The 23,286-nt window shown below is 35.8% G+C and overlaps 2 protein-coding genes across 2 annotated transcripts; one reads left to right on the top strand and one right to left on the bottom strand.

Annotated features, from left to right (window-relative positions):
* Positions 1-13,599: 13,599 nt before the first annotated feature.
* On the top strand, positions 13,600-15,146 carry LOC111882654 (uncharacterized). The gene is made up of 3 exons (XM_052765526.1): positions 13,600-13,746; positions 13,827-14,486; positions 14,619-15,146. Exons 1-3 carry the CDS (start codon positions 13,600-13,602, stop codon positions 15,144-15,146), a joined length of 1,335 nt encoding a protein of 444 aa, XP_052621486.1.
* Positions 15,147-18,403: 3,257 nt separating this feature from the next.
* Positions 18,404-22,258, bottom strand: LOC111882177 (lipoxygenase 1, chloroplastic). Its single transcript, XM_023878531.3, has 7 exons — positions 21,697-22,258; positions 21,302-21,582; positions 20,904-21,141; positions 20,491-20,826; positions 19,903-20,398; positions 19,565-19,828; positions 18,404-19,488 (listed from the first exon to the last, which is right to left on the bottom strand). Exons 1-7 carry the CDS (start codon positions 22,037-22,039, stop codon positions 18,732-18,734), a joined length of 2,715 nt encoding a protein of 904 aa, XP_023734299.1. The 5' UTR covers positions 22,040-22,258; the 3' UTR covers positions 18,404-18,731.
* Positions 22,259-23,286: the final 1,028 nt, after the last annotated feature.

Here is a 23,286-nt window from a genome sequence, read left to right as displayed (position 1 = left end):
GTGGAAGTATTATGTTTAATAAATGGGGTTCATGTATAACTTAATGATATGATGTAATGGTCATAGGTGGATGCGATTGACTCATGTGGTGGTCAGATGACTTGGGATGGAGGGTGATATAGGAATGGTAATGGAATTTTGTGGAACATCCTTAGAAAACATGATCCAAATGTATATAAGGAGATAATGAAAAAAGAGAGGGATTTTGAAGTAATTTTACATACATTTACTCATAAATAATACATGTATGACTATTGACTATGAATGATGATATGAGTATGTGTAAAATATTATAAAATTTATTGTTGTTTTCTGTTTTTTAATACGACTATGAAATACCCTCCAACCCTCGCAACTCCGACACCCGCAACGCGGGATTCTTCCCTAGTTATATTTACAAATTTTCAATGACAAGTCAAAAACTAACCAACTATCCAAAAATAGTTATTGATTTCCCATAATGTCAATCTCCAAATGGGTCGAAGAGAAATCTTATTTGGTTGCGAAAAAGTTTTATTAGGATGCCAAATTGGTTTGTCTTTGTTCCTTATAAGGCTATAAGGTCATAAGGTATACATTCACTGTCACCGACATACAGTTCCATCTAGCTCACCATCTTCTTCACACACAATCACTCCACGCTACATATAGTGTACTCACAACGCATCCACGAAGAAAGAGAATAGGAAATAAGAAGAAAGAGAAAGAAAGAGAAGAGGTGTGGCCTCTTGTAGTATTTCCTTATATGGTGTCTCATAGCCTTTTATACATAAGTTATGGTCTACTCATAGTTTTTCATATAATTGTTCTATTCCACCCATAGTCTTGGGTATTATAGAATAGAAAATCATGTACAATGCGGAAAAAACATTTAACAACTAAGAAGGTACATGCATCCTATATCGGGTCTATGACATAACACTTTGAAGACAACATACTATAAACAACAAAACTAGTATAAACCCTAATGAAATCGAAATCATGTGACTAGGAATGCATACCTTTGATTTGTTGTAGTAAACAAATCACTTCAATCCCCTTTTGGTGTAGGTCTTGGAAAGCTTAGCACCAAAAGAATGATGCATCTAATGGCTCACACCATACCCTAGAACTAGAATACATGAGGAGAGAGGAGAGAGGATATTTTCAGCCATAGTATCTGTTTGGTGATTTTAGTGTTATCAAGATATTTTGGTGTAATTATTATTAATAATGAGATATGTCAAGCTTCATTTACTGACCAAGCTTTGGAGGTGCGATGTGCACACTCGGTGTGATAACCTATGAACATGGGAATACGGGGTCCGGGGGCTAGGGGTGTGCAAAAAAACTGGAAAACCAAAAAACCGAGCCGATCCGGCCAACCCGAAACCGAAAAAATTGAGTACCTACGGGTCGGTTTCGGTTTGGATATATATATATATATATATATATATATATATATATATATATATATATATATATATATATATATATATATATATATATATATATATATATATATATATATATAGTTTATATTTTCATCGATAATACCCAAATTGATTCCTTTAAATTGAAGCGGTTTCTCCATCATTAAATTGCACATACAATCTAATTTTGATTGTATCTTAAATATAAAAAAGAAATATTGTAGTTTAAATATAATACATGTTTCATGCGTATATCTATGTATGTGTACAATAGCAAGCATTGATTTTTTTTTCTTTTTTTTTCTGATTTTTGTTAGTTTTTTATTTTCAAATTTTTTTTGTTGAAATGGAATTTGTAGTTTTGATTGATTTCTATTTTTTATGTTTAACGGATACCCGTGAACCGAACCATGGTTACGGCCTTTATCCGTATCGGTTCGTTTCAGTTTTTTTAGCAATTCGGTTCAGTTATGGTTAGTGTTAGCAAGGTACCCGCCCCGCTATCATGGTTCACAATTTTATTATTATCCGATCTGAACTGTCCCGTAAACACTCCTACTAGGGGCAGCGCCCCTGGGTGCAGGGTTCCAAGGGATTGCGCTCCTGGCGGGGTCTAGGGGCAGGCGGGCAGCGCCCCAAAACCTAAACAGATTTCTATAATGAGTTAAGCTCCAAGCCTCCAACCATGCATTTCCATCCAATTATAAGTAGTGACATCACTGTGATGTCAGAATCAATTTTGTCTTATAACTGTATATCCAACCACTTTTGTTGGCACCAAAATTACATGCAACTACCACCAACTACTATTCCCTCTTGTATAAGAACATATTGTATGTTCCTAAAAACGGGTTACAAACTTACTCTCAAAATCATACTTCTAGTTCTCTATATCTCTAAAGAACACAAAACAGCAAGGTATATGTTTTTGTGTTTCGAATTTGGAAGTGGTCTGATTTCTAAATTACATTTCTTGGATTATCCCAAATCAGATTTCGTGATACCCCAGGCATAAGGGTCAAGATCATAAATTTTGGAAAGTGATTGCAATTACAATCCCATAAACTATCCAAGCTAATTGATATTCTAAGACCCCAAAATTCTTACAGTATCCTTAAGGGAATGATATGAACAAAAATCATAACCCTTGAGGTTCTATTTATAGAATGGATGAGACAAGAAAAAATCTTAGGTTTGAATAATAAAATATTTAGATTTTATTCTATCCAAATACGGTATCCTTGTCAACTTTAGGAATAATACAGAAACCCTAAAATACTCCCAAATTTCGTTCACCACTATATTGGTTCTAGAAATTTCTTTCTTGATCAATTATGAACAATTACAATTCAACCCTCGAACCTTTAATTATATCTAATAAATCCCGAATTAATTCCAGATTAATTCTGATTAATAAGTAATTAATTTTAATTGATTTCATATGTAACATCCCAAAATCACAATAAAAATTTTCATTTTTAATTAAAGAGAATCATTGTTTTCAATCATACCCAAGTCATAAGGATCCAAGATCAAGTACAAATGTTCCCAAAATCAATGTATCATAACATCTCCAAAACATATCACCAAGGAAGTGTACAATCACGCATTTGCTTTTCCCCAATCATCTGAAGTACCTGAGACAAAACTTAAACTGTAAGCCAAAGTTTTTTGAGTTCCCCCAAAGTACCACACACAACCAATACACATAACAACATGCATATATGATCCTTCAGCCTAACTGGACCGCCTCGCAGGGTTTACAGTCTATCTAGATCGCTCTCCGACCCTTTAGCCTAACTCGACCGCCTCGCAGGCCTTTAGTCTATCTGGACCGCCTCAGTCCTAATACTCTTGCATGGCTCAATGAGAGTGTCCAAGCACTTATTTTTATGAATCTATGAGCTATAAAAAATACAGGAAACTACATTTCAAGAACCTGGAGTAGCTCATACTCCGTCAGACCAAACTATGGGACTAAGAATGAATACAAACTCTAGACTAACAAGACCTAAGCAAATAACACATCAAGATCCAAGCTTTATACCTCCATATGACGCTTGAGGGCAAGCTACTTTTGGATCCAAGATGCCTTGAGCTTCTAAGTTGATTCCACTTCTTTCTTAATCCTTCAAGATCACCAAAATCACACTTTCAAGCTAAAAATGCTCACACAATGGATTAGGGTTATCAAGGGACGATTTGGGAGATGGATGTGAGTTCTTGAAGAGATAATGTTGTTTAAATGGGGATTAAACCCTAAAAATTAGGATTTGAGCCCTAGGCATGTACGCCCTACGTACACTGAGTACGACCAACGTACTTGGAAAAAACATGCGACCTCACATAGTGAGCCAAGGGACCAAATTTTCAATGTAATTTCATTCTAAGGGTATAAACAGAAAATACCTGGATCTGGGTGTTACATCATATTAATTTATTAATAATATAAATTAACAAATCAATTTTCTATTTCCAATTCATATGTTAACAAATTATTTCCCCATAATTTCCTATCAGATTATCAATCATATAATAATCTAATAAATTATAATCTCTCTACAAATGTCATTCTAACCAAGTTCTAATTATGAGGGCAACTCAAAAAGGACTTTGCTTCTAACTACAAGAATATACCAATTTAGTTATTGGCTTAGACACTTTAATCCAACAAGTCTTTCATTCAAAAGTCATAAAGACAATATAACATATCATGAAACCTAAAGTCCTACATAGTATAGTGAGAAGATTCACCTAAATCGAAGTTGAATACCAAACACTCTAAGTCTCGAAACGACAACTATGTGAACTACCTAAACCAACAGGGGTTCAAACCTTGGTCTATAACTTAAAACCACCAAGTCTGACCAAAAGTCAATCTAATAAAAAAGTCAACGGTCAAAATCAATGGTTACCGACCAACACGTCGTGACCAGCTCCTTGGTCGTTTTGTGGTCACTACAAGATAAAACAACAGCGGCCCGCGTCGCGACTTGCTACACATCGCGTCACGGTTAACGTCTTAACATATTAATCTATTAAGCTCATAACCCTTAATTTATATAGCTCAAAACCCTGATAGTTAATGTCCTTAGCACCACAATGAACCTCATTCTTCTTCAAGCTTCACAAACACAAAACCTCTTCAAAAACACAAGAAACGGAGGCTAGGGTTTCAGGGGAATATTCTTTGATGATGAAGGATGGAGGGATATCCCAAAACCTTAGGAGTCAATGTCCTTAAATAATGCTCAATACCTGAGATTTAGGGTTTAGTTCCAAGCAGCCACCATGTTGTGGTTCAACACCTAACCACGTCGCCACTTAAATGATGTGGTCGTGTTGCGATGGGTCTCCACCACCGCATCACGATAGTCAAAACCCCAAAGCTCCAAAGTTAAATAAATTAAATGTTGAAGACTTATAATAGAAAAAAGGATCTTACACACATAACATATGGGTTACACATATGACATCCCCATCCACAATAGTCCTTAATTACAGAGAGAAATTGTTGGAGCTATATGTGTAGTCGGGCTATACCTGTTGGATTAGGTATCTAAGCCTATAACTATAATTGGTATATACTTGAATTGATAGTCCTTTTGGGTTGCCTTCAAACATGAAAATTAAATATGATAACTTAGAGAGAGAAGAATGATTTATTAATTTATTACTTGGTTAATAAATTAATTAGAAATCAAAATAAATTATTTATTAATATATTATGGAAATAATATATTAATTAGAAATCATATTGTTTAATTAATGTTTAATCAGAAATTAATTTGGAATTAATTTTGGGATTACAGGAATTAATTAAAACTATAGGGACTAAAGGTGACAATGCTCAATAGTTGAGCATTGGGCAATTCTAGAACCTCCCTAAAGAGGGGAAACGAAATCTAGAGCATCTTTAGGGTTTCCTTAGGCTTTAAGGGTGCCTTGAATGCCTTAGGGAGGAAGTTAAGAGATCGGGTTTATCTTGGATACACCTGCCTTGTCTAATACCTTCCTAACACCTATATAAACCCTCATGAGGGTTAAATTTCGAGAATGACTCCTCCAAGAGCCTAAGGGCCGAAATTTCTCTACCATTTCTCTCTTTCTCTATAGTATTCCTTGGTTGCTTGAGTTTGTTTGTGAACCATCACAGGCGCGACACTTGTGCCGCTTGCTACCAAAGGTCTTTCAAGCAAGGATTTAAGATTATTTACAATAACAATCTTAAAGGTATGTATTATAACCCTTATTATGTGAATTTCGATTATACACTAGGGATATAGGGTTTGTGTGTTGTTGTTCATTATTGTATGTTCAATTAGAGAAAATGTAGATCTTCAATTAGGGTTGCATGCACACATATGATTGTATCTTATGCTCAAAACCCATCAATACCAAGGTTTTAAAAAGTTCGTCATGGCTACAAATCTTGTACTTGATGTCGAACTTTAACAAAATGTCACCTTAAGTCATATATGTATATAAAAATGAATAACAGTAGAAAATATATATAGATTTATTAATTATATTAAAATTGTTGCATTAAATCACGCCTTACAAACGACATGGTTCGCAGCGGCTTGCAAAAGTTTGAGGCTTGAAATTGCCGCCAAGTCACCCCTAACATTATTTAGAACCATGGGTTATACTATCACATGTTTATATTTTACAAATGCTTTGGCCCGTGTAGGATGTCAACATGTTCGATCCCGTAATAATGAATCGGGAGTAAATATTGATACATTTGATGTTGGGCAGGTACACAACAGGTGCACAATAGATGACCATGCCATATATATTTTTTATTTCTTAGCGGGTAATGAATGGGTTAGATATGTGTATGGGGATATTGAATGACCTGACATTACAAAACTATAGGGTGGGTTTTAATTCATACTTATACAATTTTTTGAACCAATTTTTTTTTTATTAAGGAGAGAACAGAAGAAGAAGAAGAGCCCGACCTAGCAAATAATTGGGCAGGGAAAAGGAAAACAAAACCAAACGAATCATAAGAAATCACCACGACATACAAAGATAGAACACTCTTATTATGACTGTTACATGAGTGGATTAATACACCAATATATCCAATTATATGTTTCTTTAATACTCATTTGTGTTGAACCAAATGAACACATTGACTCAACTATGTCCATGACCTTTTTTGGTGTAATTCGGATTTGATTGAAAGTTATCGTTCCTTTCTTTCCAAAAAATCCAAATCGTCTCGTAGCAAATACTCACCAAGACCTTTTTCTTTTTTGGGCAATTTCCCCATGTTGCCGTAAAATCTACCACCTCACTTGTTTTATCAAAAAGAGGCATCGGTATACCACACCATTTAAAAATTCATTCCCAAGTATCTTCGGAAAAGGGGCACACACACAACAGATGATCACCAAACTCCTCGACTAAATTTCATCCCCCACAAGTAACAAAAGCTATATTGATCTCCCGAGTTCTAAGAGCCCAGGCAGAGGGGATACAATTTTGGACTGCTCGCTAAACAAAGAAAGAGACCTTTATAGGCACTTATTTAAGCCACATAAAGGAGCTACCATCCAATCCGCTATGAGGCGGGTTCAATCTAAGTCTACTAAACTTCGACGAAGAAGTACTCGTTTATAGCTAACCCACATGTTTACGAGTCTCTATTTGAGTTTAGTCGAATTGATTTAAGGATATGCATCAGTTGGTTAATTTGTCGTGGATTATGTTGACTAGACCAAGACCAAGAAAACCCACCATCATATATTTGATCAGAAATCTTGCATCTCTTTTGCGATTCCAAACTATAAAGGCCAAGAAAAGTGAGTTTCAATGTTCCACACCCAATCCAGACATCATTCCAAAATAACGTGTCATCTCCAGAGTTAACAGTTCTTTTTAATAATGGTACATATCGAAATGTCTCGCTTGACTAGCTCAACTTTGATTATGGCGATGTTGCTCCACACACCAGTAATAGAATTGTTAGATAGCTCGTATGCAGAACTCAAATCCAAGTTGTGGATGCATGTAACAACTTTGTTCCATAAGGAATTTTTCTCTATCTTCAACCTCCACCATCACTTACAAATGAGAGCTATGTTTAGATCCCTTATCAAGCCAACGCCAAGACCTTCACCCTCCTTAGCTTTGGTGATCTTGCTCCAAGACACCCAATTTATCTTCATATTGTCCTCCAAACCAACCCATAAAAACTTTTTCTGAGCTTTTCTAACCAAGAGACGATACCTGCAGGGGCAACAAAAAGAGAAAGATAATAAGTAGGGAAATTTCCTAACACCAATGTAATCGGTGTTAGACGCCATCCAAAAGACAAGTTTTTGACCTTCCAATCCGAGAGTTTTGCTTGGAACCTCTCAATGATGGGTTTCCAATTTGCCTTAAGATTCATATTTGCGCCTACTAGGACACCTAAATAATCAAAAGGAAGGGAAGAAGGCACATAACTAAGAATATGCGCCCATTTTGTTGTTTCCTTCAATGTAGCTCCAATACTGAAGCCTTTAGACTTGTCAAAGTTAACCTTAAGGCCAGAAGAAGTGAGGAAGCACCGCAGGATCCGAGCTAAATTCCTAATGTTCCTTTTAAACCACTCACCAATAAATAATGCATCATCCTTGTAGAAGAGATGTGAGATCATTGGTCCATTATTAGGAAGTTGTACGGCCTCAAAGATACCTTTCTCACACGTTGTTTTCATCACAACATTTAATCCTTCCACAACTAATATAAACAAAAAAAAAAGAGCGGATCACCTTGACGCACTCCTTTTGAATTTCAAACTCATCCGTCTGGGACCCATTTACGATAACTGAAGGCCTAGATGCCCAAAAACATCCTTTAATCCATGTTCGCCATTTGTGTCCATAGTTCATTTGCAAGAGAATAAAATCTAGATATTCCCAGTTCACCGAGTCAAAGGCTTTATTGAAATCAACTTTAAATAAGGTTTCCGCTTTGTTTTCTTGGACCGCGAGCATATTTCATTCACAATTAAGGGTCCATCCAATATATTCTTACCTTCCACATATATTGTCTGTTCCTCTCCAACGTTCCTTCCAATACCCAGTTTGAGTCGATTTGCTAGTATCTTGGATATTATTTTATATAAACATCCAATCAAGCTTATGGAATAATAATCACTCAGCTTCAGTGGTCCTTGATTTTTGGATCCAACATGATGAATGAGGAGCTACATCCTTTAGCTAACACACTATACTTCTCAAAATGTTTAACGAACACAATTATATCCTCCTTTAGCAAAGTCACAAGAAGCTTTGATGAATTTACAAGTGAAACCATCTTGGCCAAGGGCTTTTGCACCACCACAAGATCATACAACAACCCTTATTTCTTCAACAGAGAATGGGGCTTCCAACATGTTAGCATCAGTGAGTGAGATGGATTTGAAATTTTCGTTTGTAAGCTTTGGTCTCGAAGGCCACCTTTCAGAGAACTTGTTTTTGGAGAACCAAAAGACCTCATCTTTTATCGCACTTAGCTCTTTGTTCCTTACACCGTTGATTAAGTGCCCGTTTATCCGGTTTTTCCTATTTTTGTTGTTAACAAAGGAATGGAAAAATTTGGTGTTCTCGTCACTATTAATAGCCTATTTTATTCGAGATTTTTGTTGTAGGTCCCATGCCTTAATTTTTTCTGCCTCAACAAATTTTTGATAAGTATTTCTCCTGTCCACAATTTCTTCATTGCTAAGAGCTTTAGATTCGCTCCTGTAGTCTATCTTTAAGATTTTTAAGTTCGGCTAACTCCTTTGGGTAATTAAGTCTCCGGTCTCCTCCATGCCTTGATCTCATTTTTTAAGTGTTTGAGTTTAGCCGCCAAGTAAGAGTCAGGAGATCCATGACTTCTGAAATTCAGCCATTTGATTATCAATTATCTAATTTATATAGTATTTATTAATGTTGCACAAATACATTTCCAATAAATATACGTCACCATAATTGTTCGTTGGGCGAGTTATACAATATGATTGTAAATATACACGAACACATCTTATGCATTTTATGCAGGGGCGGTCCTAGCTAGGTGCCCGGTGTGGCACCGGCAACACCTAGCTTCCGCGCACGTAGTAGAAAAAATTTCATTTTTTTTAAATTTTTACCTATTGTGCCACTACGTAAAAAAAATCGTGCAACTACTAAAAAAATTGTACAACTACATAAAAAAATTGTCACTCTATCGGGAATTACCAAACGAAAAAAAATAATAACGAGCCCACAACCCAATGTTTTAATCGATTATTGTCTAATAGTCCAATTGCCCAAAGCCCAAAATAAAACTTAAGTAGATAAATTAGCAATTTGGCTAATTGCTTGTAAAAAAGATAGCCCATCCTAATTATTTGAGTTTCTAATTGATGATCGGTACAAGCAAAAAAAAAGAAAAAAAGAAAGAAAACGATTATACAGCAATATAAACGATCGTCGAGACGTCGACTCGACTTCTTGGTGCTTGCGGCTTGCCTCCAAGGCTCCAAAATTCAATCAATTGCCGAATGCCGATCGCCCCTGGATGACTTCTATATTCGATCGAGTACTTTTGTCTTCTTGATCGTGAGTCACAGCCCAAAATCGATTTTGTTGTTTGATCGATTTTAATCCTTGAATCTTGATCGATTTCTTGAAGCAGGTTTCAACAATAGTATCGATCAACTTTTGTCTAACTGTCTTCTTTCAATTTCTACAATGAAGCAAGTAAGTTTTACCAATTACCATTTACCAATTCATTTAGATATTTGAAATAGATATGTTTTTTAAAGTTATTGATTGACTTGGGTGAAATTGATTTGTTTTGTTGAAGTTATATTGTTTGATTAGGTTAAATTCATATATTGCTATGTTTTTTTTATTGAATTGATTGTTTGATTAGGTGAAATTCATATGTTTTTTTTTATTGAATTGATTGTTTGATTAGGTGAAAGCAACTTGTTTTATTGAAGTCTGTAACGCCCGTAGATCAGGGCTAGTCAATTTAGAGACAATAAGCGTCAAAAATGACTTTTTGATAGAAGATTATTTAGGATGAATAATCCTAACTAATTTGTAGTATATGTTACAAAGTTTCCGTGCATATAAAGAACGCCAAAATCCGAGTTATAACAAAGAAGTTATGACATGTCGAAGTTTCGCGACAGAACCGGCACGACACAACGCGACGTAAAAAGTGAATTTACGTTAGAGCGATATTTAGCCTTAGCAATCTAAACGAGAATCGAAGATCTCGTTGTTGGTATCGAAGCGATAAAAAGTTAGGCAAAAACGGACGTCAGACGAAGAAGTTATGAATTTATAACGAAATTTTTTGTCCCGACCTATTAAAAATAAATAATAAAAATAAAAATCAAAATTAGCCGACGGAGTCTAAACGAAAGTCGTAGAGCGTAGTCTCACCTACGCGTGGATATAAAGAACGTCGAAAAAGGAGTTCGTATGAAGAAGATATGAATTTTCGAAGTTTATTAATTATGAAGAAGATATGAATTTAATTATTAAATCCCGGTATTATCCGAAGGCGAGTCATCGGACTCATCCGAAGTACGCCCCGTGTACGAGTGTACGCCCCGCGTACGAGTGTACGCAGCGAAGCATGACGACCTTCGCACTCGAGTTCTTCGGATGACGCATGCAGTGATGAATTCGGACGCGTACGCCCCGCGTGCTCCGAGGCTCCAGCCTCCTATAAATAGGATGCGATGGCAGCCGGTTCTTTTGTTCATTTTCCCTCTTCTCTCTCCCGTTTTGCATCGATTTGCGTGCCAGAAATACCCCGAAGCCCCGGTATTATTCTCGAGCCCCGAAGCAAGTCCCGAGATCCCGAAGATCCCGAGAAGTGCGGTTCCCGAGCCGAAGCTCTGCCCGCGAGAAGTTCGATTTTTGTGGAGATCTTCCAGATCTACCGAAGAATACTACTTCTGCAAGTCGTAGTGCTGTCCAATTATTTTCTGATCAAGTGAGTGTATACTACCTTTCATAAACACGATAATAATACAAGTATGGTTTGAGTGTATTAAGTATATTGTTGTTTATATGTGTGGGTGTGTAGTTACTTTCTTCTAACACATAAATATGAAGTATTTGCTATGAAATACGTGCTATGTGTTTATATGTTATTTGTCTATTTGAGATGGGCATGGAAATTTGAGTTTTATACAGGTGTTAAATGATTTAAACTGTGTAAGTATTTATATCTACAAAATTGTTGGGTAGAACATAGGTAGATGGAAATTGTTGGTGACTATGGAGTTAGCGCCTATTGTATAAACCTTGGCGACGATGTGACTTCGTGCCTATTTGATGAACCTTGGCAACTATGGAGTTAGCGCACGTTGAGTAAACTTTGGCGACTATGGAGTTAGCGCTTGTTGAGTAAACCTTGGCGACTATGGAGTTAGCGCTTGTTAAGTGAACCTTGGTGACTATGGAGTTAGCACCAGATAACTATGGATTTAGTACTTGATAAGTAAGCTTTGGCAGCAATAGAATTCATGCCAAATTTCTTACGAATAAATGAATGAAGGATAGTTGGTTCTTAGGGTAAAACCTTAAGAAGATAATGGGGATGGGTAATTGGGTTGATTGTTTGCTGATTAAATATAATAATTATATTATTATGGGTTGAAAACCCTATATGCTCACCAGGCTCCCAAGCCTGACCCACTCAGTTTTCTTTTCATTACAGGTAATGGCACAAGGGTATAAGTTGGTGGACTTGATGAGAGATTTTGGATTATAGATCTGTAGTTAAATAACTATTGTAAGGTCTATTTTATATTGTTTATGCTTTTGGTCTGTATCGAATATGACATCCCAAGGTTTTATTATTTAATGAAAATACATTCTCTTTGAGAAATGTTTGGATAAATGGTTATCATATTTTTGTTTTTGGGAACAAATCCCGCAACAGTTTTCTTTAAACGATTACTCTGATTTTAAAAACAAAGCATAAACAAATTGGTCTTTTCTGGCCGTGAAATTTGGGGATGTCACAAAGTCATTGTTTGATTAGGTGTAATTGTTATGTTTTTATTGAATTTTTGTTTGATTAGGTGAAAGCAACTTGTTTTATTGTTTGATTAGGTGTAATTGTTATGTTTTTATTAAATTTTTTTTTGATTAGGTGAAATCAACTTGTTTTATTATTCGATTAGGTGTAATTGTTATATTTTTGTAGGTTAAACTAAGTGGTTTTTTTTACCAAAAGACAAAGACCTAATCCTAATGAAAGTGGTGAAGAATGTTCCGAAATACCAATCACCAATCAATCAATTCCTTCCGTTTCTAATCCTAATGCAACTCCACAAACACCAATCACCAATCATTCAATCCCTTCGGTTTCTAATCCAACTCCACAAACATCATGTTCTAACCAACCTAATGATAACGTTGACTTGAAAGATCTTCCAAAGGACCCGACGGATAGTCCATTGATTACAAGTTACAATTCAAATATAAGAGATGATGTAAGAAGAGCATATTTGCTTCAAGGACCGTGTCAAGTAAGGGCACATAAGTTTCCTAAAAAAAAATAGGTGATAGATTTAGAAGATTCATTCCTTCATGGTTTAATGACTTTGATTGGTTGGAATATAGTGTGAAAAAGAATTGTGCATATTTTTTATATTATTATTTGTGTGGGGACCTCATGGGACAAAAAGGAGGGAGAGATGCATTTGTTTCCCAAGGTTTTGATACTTGGAATAAAAAAGATGCATTTCGGACCATGTGGGTGGTGTTGATAGTTTTCACAACAAAGCAAGAGAAAAGTGTGAGTTTTTAATGAGGGAAAAACAAGCAATTAATGTAGTCTTGAGGAGGCAAACCTAAGCGGAGGACAATAAATATAAAGCTCGATTACGTGTTTCTATTATTGTTGTTAGACTTTTACCGTTTCGTGGTCATGACGAGTCGGTTAACTCGGAAAATAGAGGGCTTTGCATTGAAGTGTTAAAAGCCATTCGAGAGACTAGTGAAGAGATTTTCAACAATACTTTAGAAAATGCTCTTAAAAACAATCAACTAATTTCCCCTAAAATTCAAAAAGAACTTGTGCAATGTTTTGCACAAGAATTACTTTTGAGTATTCGTAAAGAGATTGGTCAAGATGTTTTTGCTTTACTAGTTGATGAATCTAGTGATGTTTAAAAAAGGAACAAATGGCTATTGTTTTGCGTTATGTCGATAGTCTTGACTTTGTGAAAGAAAGATTCATAGGAATAGTGCACGTGAAGGATACATCTTCTTTGACCCTTAGAAACGCCATAAATGAAGTACTTACAAGTAATAAGTTGAGTTTTAGTCAGGTAATTTATTCTTTACTTTTTTTTATTTCAATTTAATTATATATATATATATATATATTAATTGTTTTAAATTTTAATAGATAAGAGGACAAGGTTACGATGGGGCTAGCAATATGCGAGGGGAATTCAATGGTTTGAAAGCTTTGATATTACAAGAGAATGACACAGCTTTTTATGTACATTGCTTTGCACACCAACTTCAACCAGTAGTTGTGGCTGTAGTAAAGAAGTATGATGGTGTGAGTGACTTTTTTGAGCAAATTTCGTTGGTGGTTAATGTTGTTTGTGCCTCGTGTAAAAGAAAAGACTTACTACGAGAGCAAGCAAGAGAAAGGGTGCAAAAAGGCTTGTGTAGTGGTGATCTTGAAACAGGAAGAGGGTTAAATCAAGTGACTACACTTGTTCGAGCGGGAGAAACAAGATGGGGTTCACATTTCAACACACTCATAAGTTTGATGAAGTTGTTTGTGGATGTTCTTGTAGTTTTAGATTTTGTGAAAGAGGAGGGAGGGTCATTGGCAAATCGTCAACAAGCATCTGGAATCTTAGCATATTTTAAATCATATGAGTTCGTGTTTTACTTACATACGATGTATGACATTTTACACCTCACGGGTACATTGTCAAAGCAACTTCAAAGAAAAGATCTAGACATTTTGGAAGCGGCTTCGATGGTTAGAGGGACAATGGAGGCATTGCAGTCTTTTAGAAACATAGGGTTTGCTATCATTTTGCCAAAAGTATCCTCTTTTTGTCAACACACGAAATTGAAACTTTAGATATGGAATAGTTTTATATTGGTGTGAGAAACCGTAGGACTACAAAGACTAATAGGTTTCATTTTGAGGTTGAAATCTTCAACACGGTGGTAGATATGCAACTTACAGAATATCGGGATCGATTTAGTGAAACAAGCACCCCAATTACTAGAATACATGGCTGCTTTGAGCCCTTGTGATTCATTTGCACAATTTGACAAATCAAAGTTATTGAAGTTGGGTAAGTTATACAAGTATGACTTTGATGATTCAGATATGATAGACCTCGAAGGACAACTTGGGATATTTTATCACTCTTGCATTAAAGATGAGCGTTTCACTAGTTTGAAAGGAATTTCCGACCTTTCTCGTTTGATGGTTAGTACAGGGAAGCATCGGTTTTATCCTTTGGTTTATAAGCTTTTAAAGTTGACTGTGATATTACCTGTAGTGACCGCAAGTGTAGAAAGATGTTTTTCAAAGTTGAAGCTCTTGAAGACAGACTTGCGTAACAAAATTGGCGATGAGTTTTTGAACGACGCATTGCTTTGTAATGTCGAGACGGAAGCACTTACGAAAGTTGAGGATGAAAAAGTAATGGAGCGGTTTGAAAAGATGTATGCACAAAGAGGACAAATTTAAATTATAATAGATAGTTGTTATATAATGTTTAACCAGAAAAAAAATTGTATTAGATGGTTTATATTATGTTTGACCGGATTTTTTTTAACGTTCTATATTATGTTTGACCAGAAAAAAAAAATTTGTGCAACCCCTACTACTAATTCCTGCGTTCGCCCTTGATTTTATGCCTTTTTAAAACTTACAGTTACTTTTGTTCTACGTTGCATTGGTTCTCTTCTTTACGTTGTACATTGGTTCTCTTCTTTACACGGACAGATGGCCGAGTAACATTTATAGGCGTTTACTGTTCCATGTGGTTGTATATTTGGGTGTTCGGTAGAGGTGTGTATGGGGCGGTGTGGTTCGATTATTGGTTAAAACCGAACCATAACTATTATCATTGGTTAATGCATTTTAGTAGCCATTGGATATGGTTAATATTAGTTATGGTTAATTGTTTTTATCGGTTATCGGTTTTGGTTAATGGTTAATATTGGTTAACCATAATGTTCAAAATAATATAAATGACGAAAGTATATTGACATAAAAAATGAAAACAGAATACCAAAGAGTCCTTGACGCCAATGTTTGTAACCTAGCTTATAGTAATAAAATATAATATGTACATTTAATACTTAGAGTGAGATAACACATAGTCACATTCAAAATCAAAAACATTCAATAAAAATACAAAACATTAAAAAAATTGACATTAATAATTTCATATATTGATAATTGATATTAATATTAAAATAAAGTCAAACATTCATATACGTTCAATACGATTAAATCAAAAACTATAAAATAAAAGAGTCGGACATTTATATTATGTGTTCTTTGATAAAAAAAGAAAAAAGTCAAGCACTCATATACATTCAATGTGATTAAGTCAAAAATAGTAAATAAAAAAAGCCAACAAAATAAAAAAAAATACATTCTTAATATATCACAAGAGTCTAGAAGAACCAAAAACATAACTTACCTAGAAGTCTTGATTACAAAGTTAAAAAAATCCTTTGAATAGAACTATAAAGTCAAAACAATATTTGATTAAGATTAACAGTCTGAGAAGCCTTCGATTACAATTATGAATATGAAGATTAAACTAATTGTTAATAATGTTTACAAATTGTAGAATTAGACGATAATGCATGATTGAAAGATTGTGTGTGTCTGGGTGATCAACCTTTGATGGTTTGATTGTTCGTTCGTCTCCTGATAAGTGAGAATTAATAAATTATATTTTTAATTTTTTAATGGATCTTAAATAAGTTTGACTATATTATTTTATACATAATCTACAATTTTTATATATTAAAATATAAAGTTAGCGGTTCGGTTAATAATGGTTCGGTTAACCTATGAAACCATAACCGAACCGTTGGTTATCGGTTAACAAAAATTAGAAACCGAACCAATGATTTTTATAATGGTTCGGTTATATCGGTTAATTTGGTTTTGGTTCGGTTTTTCGGTTATTATGCTTACCCCCAATATTCGGTATCTCTTTGACACGTCCAAACTGAATGCGGTTCTTTTCGATAAAATCGTTACTCATTTTTTTCCTTTGGTGTAGTATATGAAGAATAGAAAGATTACTATTAATTAGGTATGATGGTTTTATGACTTTAAACTTGTAATTGGCCTTGTTAGCTCTTTAGTTTAATAAAATTCCGTTGTTTTAATTAAGAAAATTACGCTTTTTCAAAGTGGCTTTGATTTTATTTTTTGTTTTTCGTTTTTTAGTAATTTTAAATGCATTTACATTATTTGTCAAACGCTCAATAATAATATATCAACTATGTTTTGGCCGCGCGCAAACTAATTCGAACATTTTTATAAACATTTTTTTAGTATAAAAAAAAAAAACTAATAAACAATATAGAAAAAACAAAAATTATATTTTAAACAAGCAATCCCACACAGCCCAAAGTTACATTTTGTTAATCTCTCTCCTTCCAAAATATTAATTTCTTAAAGAAACCACGAGAATTCAGTCAAATAAGTTTTCTATGTTTTTCTTCTGACAAGGACATTAACGGTATAAGAAAGGAGGTCAATATTTGAGTGATGGATCAGGATTGAAGAGGAAGCTTCTGGGTTTTTATATTTATTTTTAGTTTTAAGTTGGTGGGATATATTCTGTGAATAGGAAAATCCGAGCAGTAAATTTAAAATTTAAAGCTCCTACTCTCTAGGCTCTTGTTTCTACATGGACATGGTCTTAGCCATTCGTTTGACAGGTGGCAAAACAGTTCTAATATCAACGGTTGAGTCAGCCCGATGAAAGCTGGGCAAAGAGGAATATGAGCACGTGGCTAGTGGTGGGTAGCTGGACAGTGACACGTGCGAGACATTACGGCAATCAACTTGGACTTGGAGTTGTGTTTGACGAAGGTTGTATGAGTTGTGACGGCTGTGAATGGGTTATCTATGACACGTGGTTATGCTGACTTTATACATTCATTGTACACCGTTGAGGTTTACAAACAGTGACGGTGATGATTTGGAAAAGGAGATTATTTTTAGAATGATAATTAAAAAAAAACCGACCATTTTTATATTATAACGTCTCAATTATATTGTTTGTTTTTCAATAGGAATACCAAATTTGAGTTAGGTCGCTTATGTCGACTTCAATAAAAAGTAGTATCATAAACTTTATAATCTACTATTTTTTGGCCTGACGTAAAAGATATAATTTTTTTATTAATTTATGTAACAACACTTTAATTTTTCTACGAATTTATGTAATAGTGTGGTCTTATTCATTCACCAATATATATGCAATGATATTAAATTAAGCATGGATTATTATAGAATTGTTAACTACTTTTATAAATCTATAAGTTCATTTTTATAACATGCAGATTCACAGAGAAATTTACTATCACGATTTTCACCAAATATATGAGATACAAAACACAGAATACATGTTTTGTTTTTACATTTTCCAGAGACAAGAATTGAATAAAATCGTAAAATGAATCGGTCATCAACCACGAAAGACAGGGACAGTACCCCCATAACTGGTCCTTGGTAGAACCGGTTTTAGGCTGAAATCGGGCTCCCAGTTTCGACCCGCACCTCTATTTCAACCTGCTAACAAGCCCATGAAATACGTCACCAACTCTGATTTGTTCTGTCGAATTTTCTTTTTACATTATATCGAAATAAAGAAACCACCACTAATAATTTGATTATAATCACCACAATAACACATGCCACACTAGGCCCAACAAATATCTACCAAAGAAAAGTCACATTCATACTCATTTCGTGGAGAATTCGTACGTTTAATTATTAAAGCAAAAGCTGTCCTCCAAAACAACATCACTCACGTTTTAATCACTGCTCAAATATCTAATCCCACTTATAGGTATCGAGTATCGACAAAACACATACCAACCAAAACCTATACTAACGAACCACCCGACCTCGAGTTTGACTCAGCCGATCCATTAACCCGGCTTTAGTTTACTTGCGATGAAACTTAACGACTTAACGTTACAAAAAACTAAATCCTACATTTTTTATACAAAGGGCTCACTTACATACTTTTTGTACCTCTAAACCATATAACTAACACAGTGTACTATTTTTTCATATAGACACACTGTTTGGAACCCCACGGCAAGTCACACCCGGCTGTGACCCCGGTGCCAGAAGCTCATACGGTAAAACCCCTGCACCACACCGGTTTTTCAAACCCATGTCCCGGTTTCTTCTCTCAATCTCCTTCTCGATCCTTTGAATCTCGGTTGAAAACCCGTCAAAAGCTTCCACCATATCCGCATCTCCAGTCCATGTATACCTCTGTTGTCTCTCACCAATATACTCCTCATCAGGCGAATGAGTCGACAATGTATCCACCACAGCCATGTACTTTGTTGACTGTAACATACTCGGTAAAGCCGATAAAAAGAATTTTTGCGGATCATCTAAAAAGCTCATGTACGCAGGGTCATGTTCGTCTGGAATCAACCGCCTCATTAATGGCGGCCGATTCGGTACGTAGCCACCGTAAGGGTACTGCCCGAAGTTAAGTGCCGCATGTTGGGCGGAAGCCAGCCAGATGATGGTGGTCAAGATGGCGGTCAGGTCATCTCCGGTGGCCAACTCCGGCCACCAGTTTTCGTGGCGGAGATCCGCGTGGCCCACGTTGATTGACTCCGCGTACCATGCTTGTAGCTCTCTGTCGTTACAGACAAGTGACGGGTCCGGGTAGTATCGTGTTACGTAAGTACGTACCCATTTTTGTATTGCTTCCCATATCAAAAGCCCGTCATTTGCATACGGGTAGTCTTTGATTAACAGCTTCAGCCCGTGTCTTTGACTTGGATCCGAAACCGCCATACCCCTAATAAGACAAAACATTAAGTTAGTCCAAAAGTTATTGGACAGGGTTTTAAAACAGATAACAGGTAAGAAGTTACCTTCTAATGAGATCAGATGGGAGGCCTTCTAGATCGAAGCGCCAATGCTTATACGCTGCAGCACTTATTTCCATACAATAGCGGCCCGGGGTAAAGCACTGCTCTATGACACCATCCGCATTGATCAAATTTTGGCGGGCCAGGGCGTTGATCTCAAGGGTGTATCTCATATGCGGGTCCAAAAGCTTAAATATCGGGTGCATAGCACTCAGTTGTCTATGTGCCGACAATATAAAAGGTTCCATGGCCGCATGTGTTCGTAACCTAGCACAACAAGGACAATTTTGTAAATCCACACGAGTCTAGAAACACGAGGAACAGGGTTTGGGCCTGCTTACCAGTGGTTGGCGAGCTGGTGGACCCCAGCATCGTTAGAGCAAACATGGGCTTTCGCAAGCTGCCATGTCCAGTTGCTTGTGGCATCTACGGGTGGTGTGACGACCCGTTTTGACCGCGAACCGGGTAAAGCCCGTGGCAAGCTGAGCTCGATTGCCACGGGTTTTAATGTGCCCGATTGGGTCAAGTAAAATATGGTGCGGGTCGCGTATGCTTTACGCCCATCTAGCGAGTTTATATGGTCAAGAAATGGTAAATATGTGTCATGGTAATCTATTATGAATAGCTTATTTTCCTCCATAGCCTGTTGTACGGACATCCCATTAAGATAGCCCGAAATGTGTTCTTCTTTAAGAGCGGACTCTTGTTGACCGTAGATTTCCGGGTCGAGTTGACTCACTGGTGGGAAAACTTTTAACTTCTCTATGTTCACCGGGTTAACCCCGGCGAGTGCTTGCCGGCCAAACTCATAGTCACGTAACCATGAAAACTTGTCCTCTGTAAATCAAAAAAATGGAACAAAATATAAATTATAAGCTTTCATATTTTTTTGATATTATTTATATAAGGAAAGGACGTAGGGTGGTTACTGGAAAGAATTTTTGGGGTGTCGTATTTGAGAAGGCCGCCGCCCTGGCTAGATTCATGGAGTCTGGTGACTAAATTAGGCAACCGGAGCTTCTTCAAGAGATCATCTTGAAGACCTAGTTTCAGAGGGAGTCCTTCACTGTAAAGACTCTCGATCTGTGAGAAACCCTTGAAGTCGTGTTTTTTTGAAATGCTGGCCACCATTGATGGCAACAGGTTGTGGAGCACCGCCTTCAGCCGCCCTGTCGAGAATGCGTTTTGTTTTGATTCTTCAAATTGTTCGTCTCTTGGAACGTACAACGGAAACGGCTTTTCCACTCGACTCTCAGCTAAAATATCTGTTAAAACATATAAATCGTCAGCATATATTTAAAATTTATACGATTTTAAATGTTATAAGGTATTAAATACACACCGGTGTCAGTAGGTAATCGGCCGGTGCGACACCGCCGTGGATATGGGATCTTTTCGCCGCCGAGTAGCGGCCTGATAAAGTCGTTTCCCCGGTCTGGATTTCCTAGATCGTTGTAAACATCATAATCATAAACCCGGTCTGATAATTTTCTGACGCCTTTTCCATCACCCCTTAAATCTCGAAGCTCTTTCTCTCTTAATAGTTTTAGCCCGGCTGGAGTTTCATCGGGAAGATATGGCTGCTCAAGTGTACAATAATATTCATAAAGATGTAAGCTTGATAGTTGATGCATCTTTGACATGTATCAAGATTTGACTTTCAAAGTTTAGACCTTTTTGAGTTTTTGACTTATATCCTTTTACCAATATGGAAGATTATGAAGAAAGATAATTAATTACCTGATTGGAGAAGAAAACTCTGGGATTAGGATGATCATTGGTGGATTGAACCCAAGAATTGCAAGGAAAATAAACAGGGCCACATGCAAATCCTTCGATTGTGATACTTTCCAAGTAAAACTCTTTTTGATGCTTATTAGTGATGGTAATTGCTCCCGGGATTCCGAAATCAGAATCCAACAATAAATCAGATGTGTAATTAACTCTTTCTGATTTGAGATTTGATTTCTGTGACCAATCCTTCAACACAGCTTCTTTGCTTTTCTTTGGAGCCCTTGTTTCTTCATACCATAAAAAGGGACAAAAATCAATACCCAATTCAATTCAACAAGAATAAAAGAACATCCAATCAAAAAAAGAATCTATTGACGCATTTGAACAAACATGTTGCCTACTTGGGTCAATATCAGTGCTGTAAAGCTCCAGGACAACATTTCTTCCGATCTGATCGGTAAAAGCGTCGATTTTCTTTACAATTGTCTCTTTGAAATCTTCCTGGTGTTTATTCCGAACAGTTAATACAGCTCTCGCCTTGAACGTAACCGGCTTCTCTGCTTTCACAAATTTGGCCAAATCCTCACTGATCGCCGCCTTCACTACCGAGATCCTCCTTCGGACAGAAACTGGGTTCACTGACAACAGATTCTGGTTATGATGGATCGTTTTAAGAGTGTTTGAAGGTAGAAACGGGGGTTTCTCAATCATGGAACGACCCATGATTTCTTTAACAAGTGCCATCGCACTTACAGATTCTTCAGAATGGAGTTGCGGGGAAGAAAATAAAGAAGAAGCTGGGTGTACAGTGGTCAGTAGAAATGGGTTTTGAGTGTATATATACAGGAATAAAGTGGATTTTGATGACAACGATGATTATATCACCATTCACGTTTATAATTTTAACATTCTTGATAATCAACTGAAGTATATGTTTGATTTGGGGGTAACAAGTTTCTCAGATCGACGAAGAAACATTTTTACCGAAAAAAATAATAATAATATGAGAATATAAGTCCAATAAAATCACTCATCTATCATTTTAACTCTTTAAGTATATAAGGGATAGTCAATTAGTCACGAGAACGACCGCATGCGTTTTTAAGTAATTAACTAAACTTTTTGGGCTCTTGTCAGAATGATTATTCTGCCCAAGATATGTGCATTTGTATGACAAAATTATATAAATGGTTTTTTAGATAATTGTTTTTAGTCTTGTTTATGAGAGTTGTAAGGTTAGTCTTTTTGGGTATTTATGTAAGTATAAAAGAAGTTTGTGTGTGATGTAGTTTTAAATACAACTACTAGGTGATCCCGGGTTTTGTCCAGGTTGTATTTTAAAAAAAAAACATACAAAAAACGTTGCGTTTAAAACAATAAAAACTAAATAAAAAATATCATAAATGGATGATTTCTTAATAAACCACTAAAATGCAGGAATCATTTATGCAACTTATGACAAAAATACCACATAACACACTAAATAAATGGAAATTAAACAGGGCTGCATAATGGCAAAGCCCATATAAATACAAAAAATGCCAAGGTGAACAAAATCCATAGATCATTTATGTAAGGATAAAAAAGTGGCAAGATGTCAAACGATTGTTATAATGTTTATTTTCAAGGACCAAAATTAACAAAGTGTTAAAGGTTTGTAGCAGAATTTTTAGTCACTATTCATATGTGTGTTGTAAGGACTCAAATTGACAATGTCGAAAAGTTTTGTGACAACATTCTTATGTGGTAAAGTTAAAGTTTTCTGGCAAAATTCTTAAGAGACAAAAAGTTATGTGACAACATTCTTAAGCAGCAAAGTTTTGTGGCAAAATTCTTAATAGGCAAAAAGGCATTGTTCCTAACTGTGTTATGATTTAAAGTAGTATACTTGGTTTTTGGAGGGGAATGACTTTTGGTATTTCTGTATGATCTTAATGAAAAAGCTATTTGGTATGTATGCAATAGTTTTTTGCATGTTTGTATGATTTTTG

This window comes from Lactuca sativa, chromosome 1 (assembly GCF_002870075.4).
Source record: "Lactuca sativa cultivar Salinas chromosome 1, Lsat_Salinas_v11, whole genome shotgun sequence".
Classification (NCBI taxonomy): domain Eukaryota; kingdom Viridiplantae; phylum Streptophyta; class Magnoliopsida; order Asterales; family Asteraceae; genus Lactuca; species Lactuca sativa.
The sequence above is the reverse complement of the archived record's forward strand: the minus strand, read 5'-3'. Positions and strand labels throughout refer to the sequence as shown.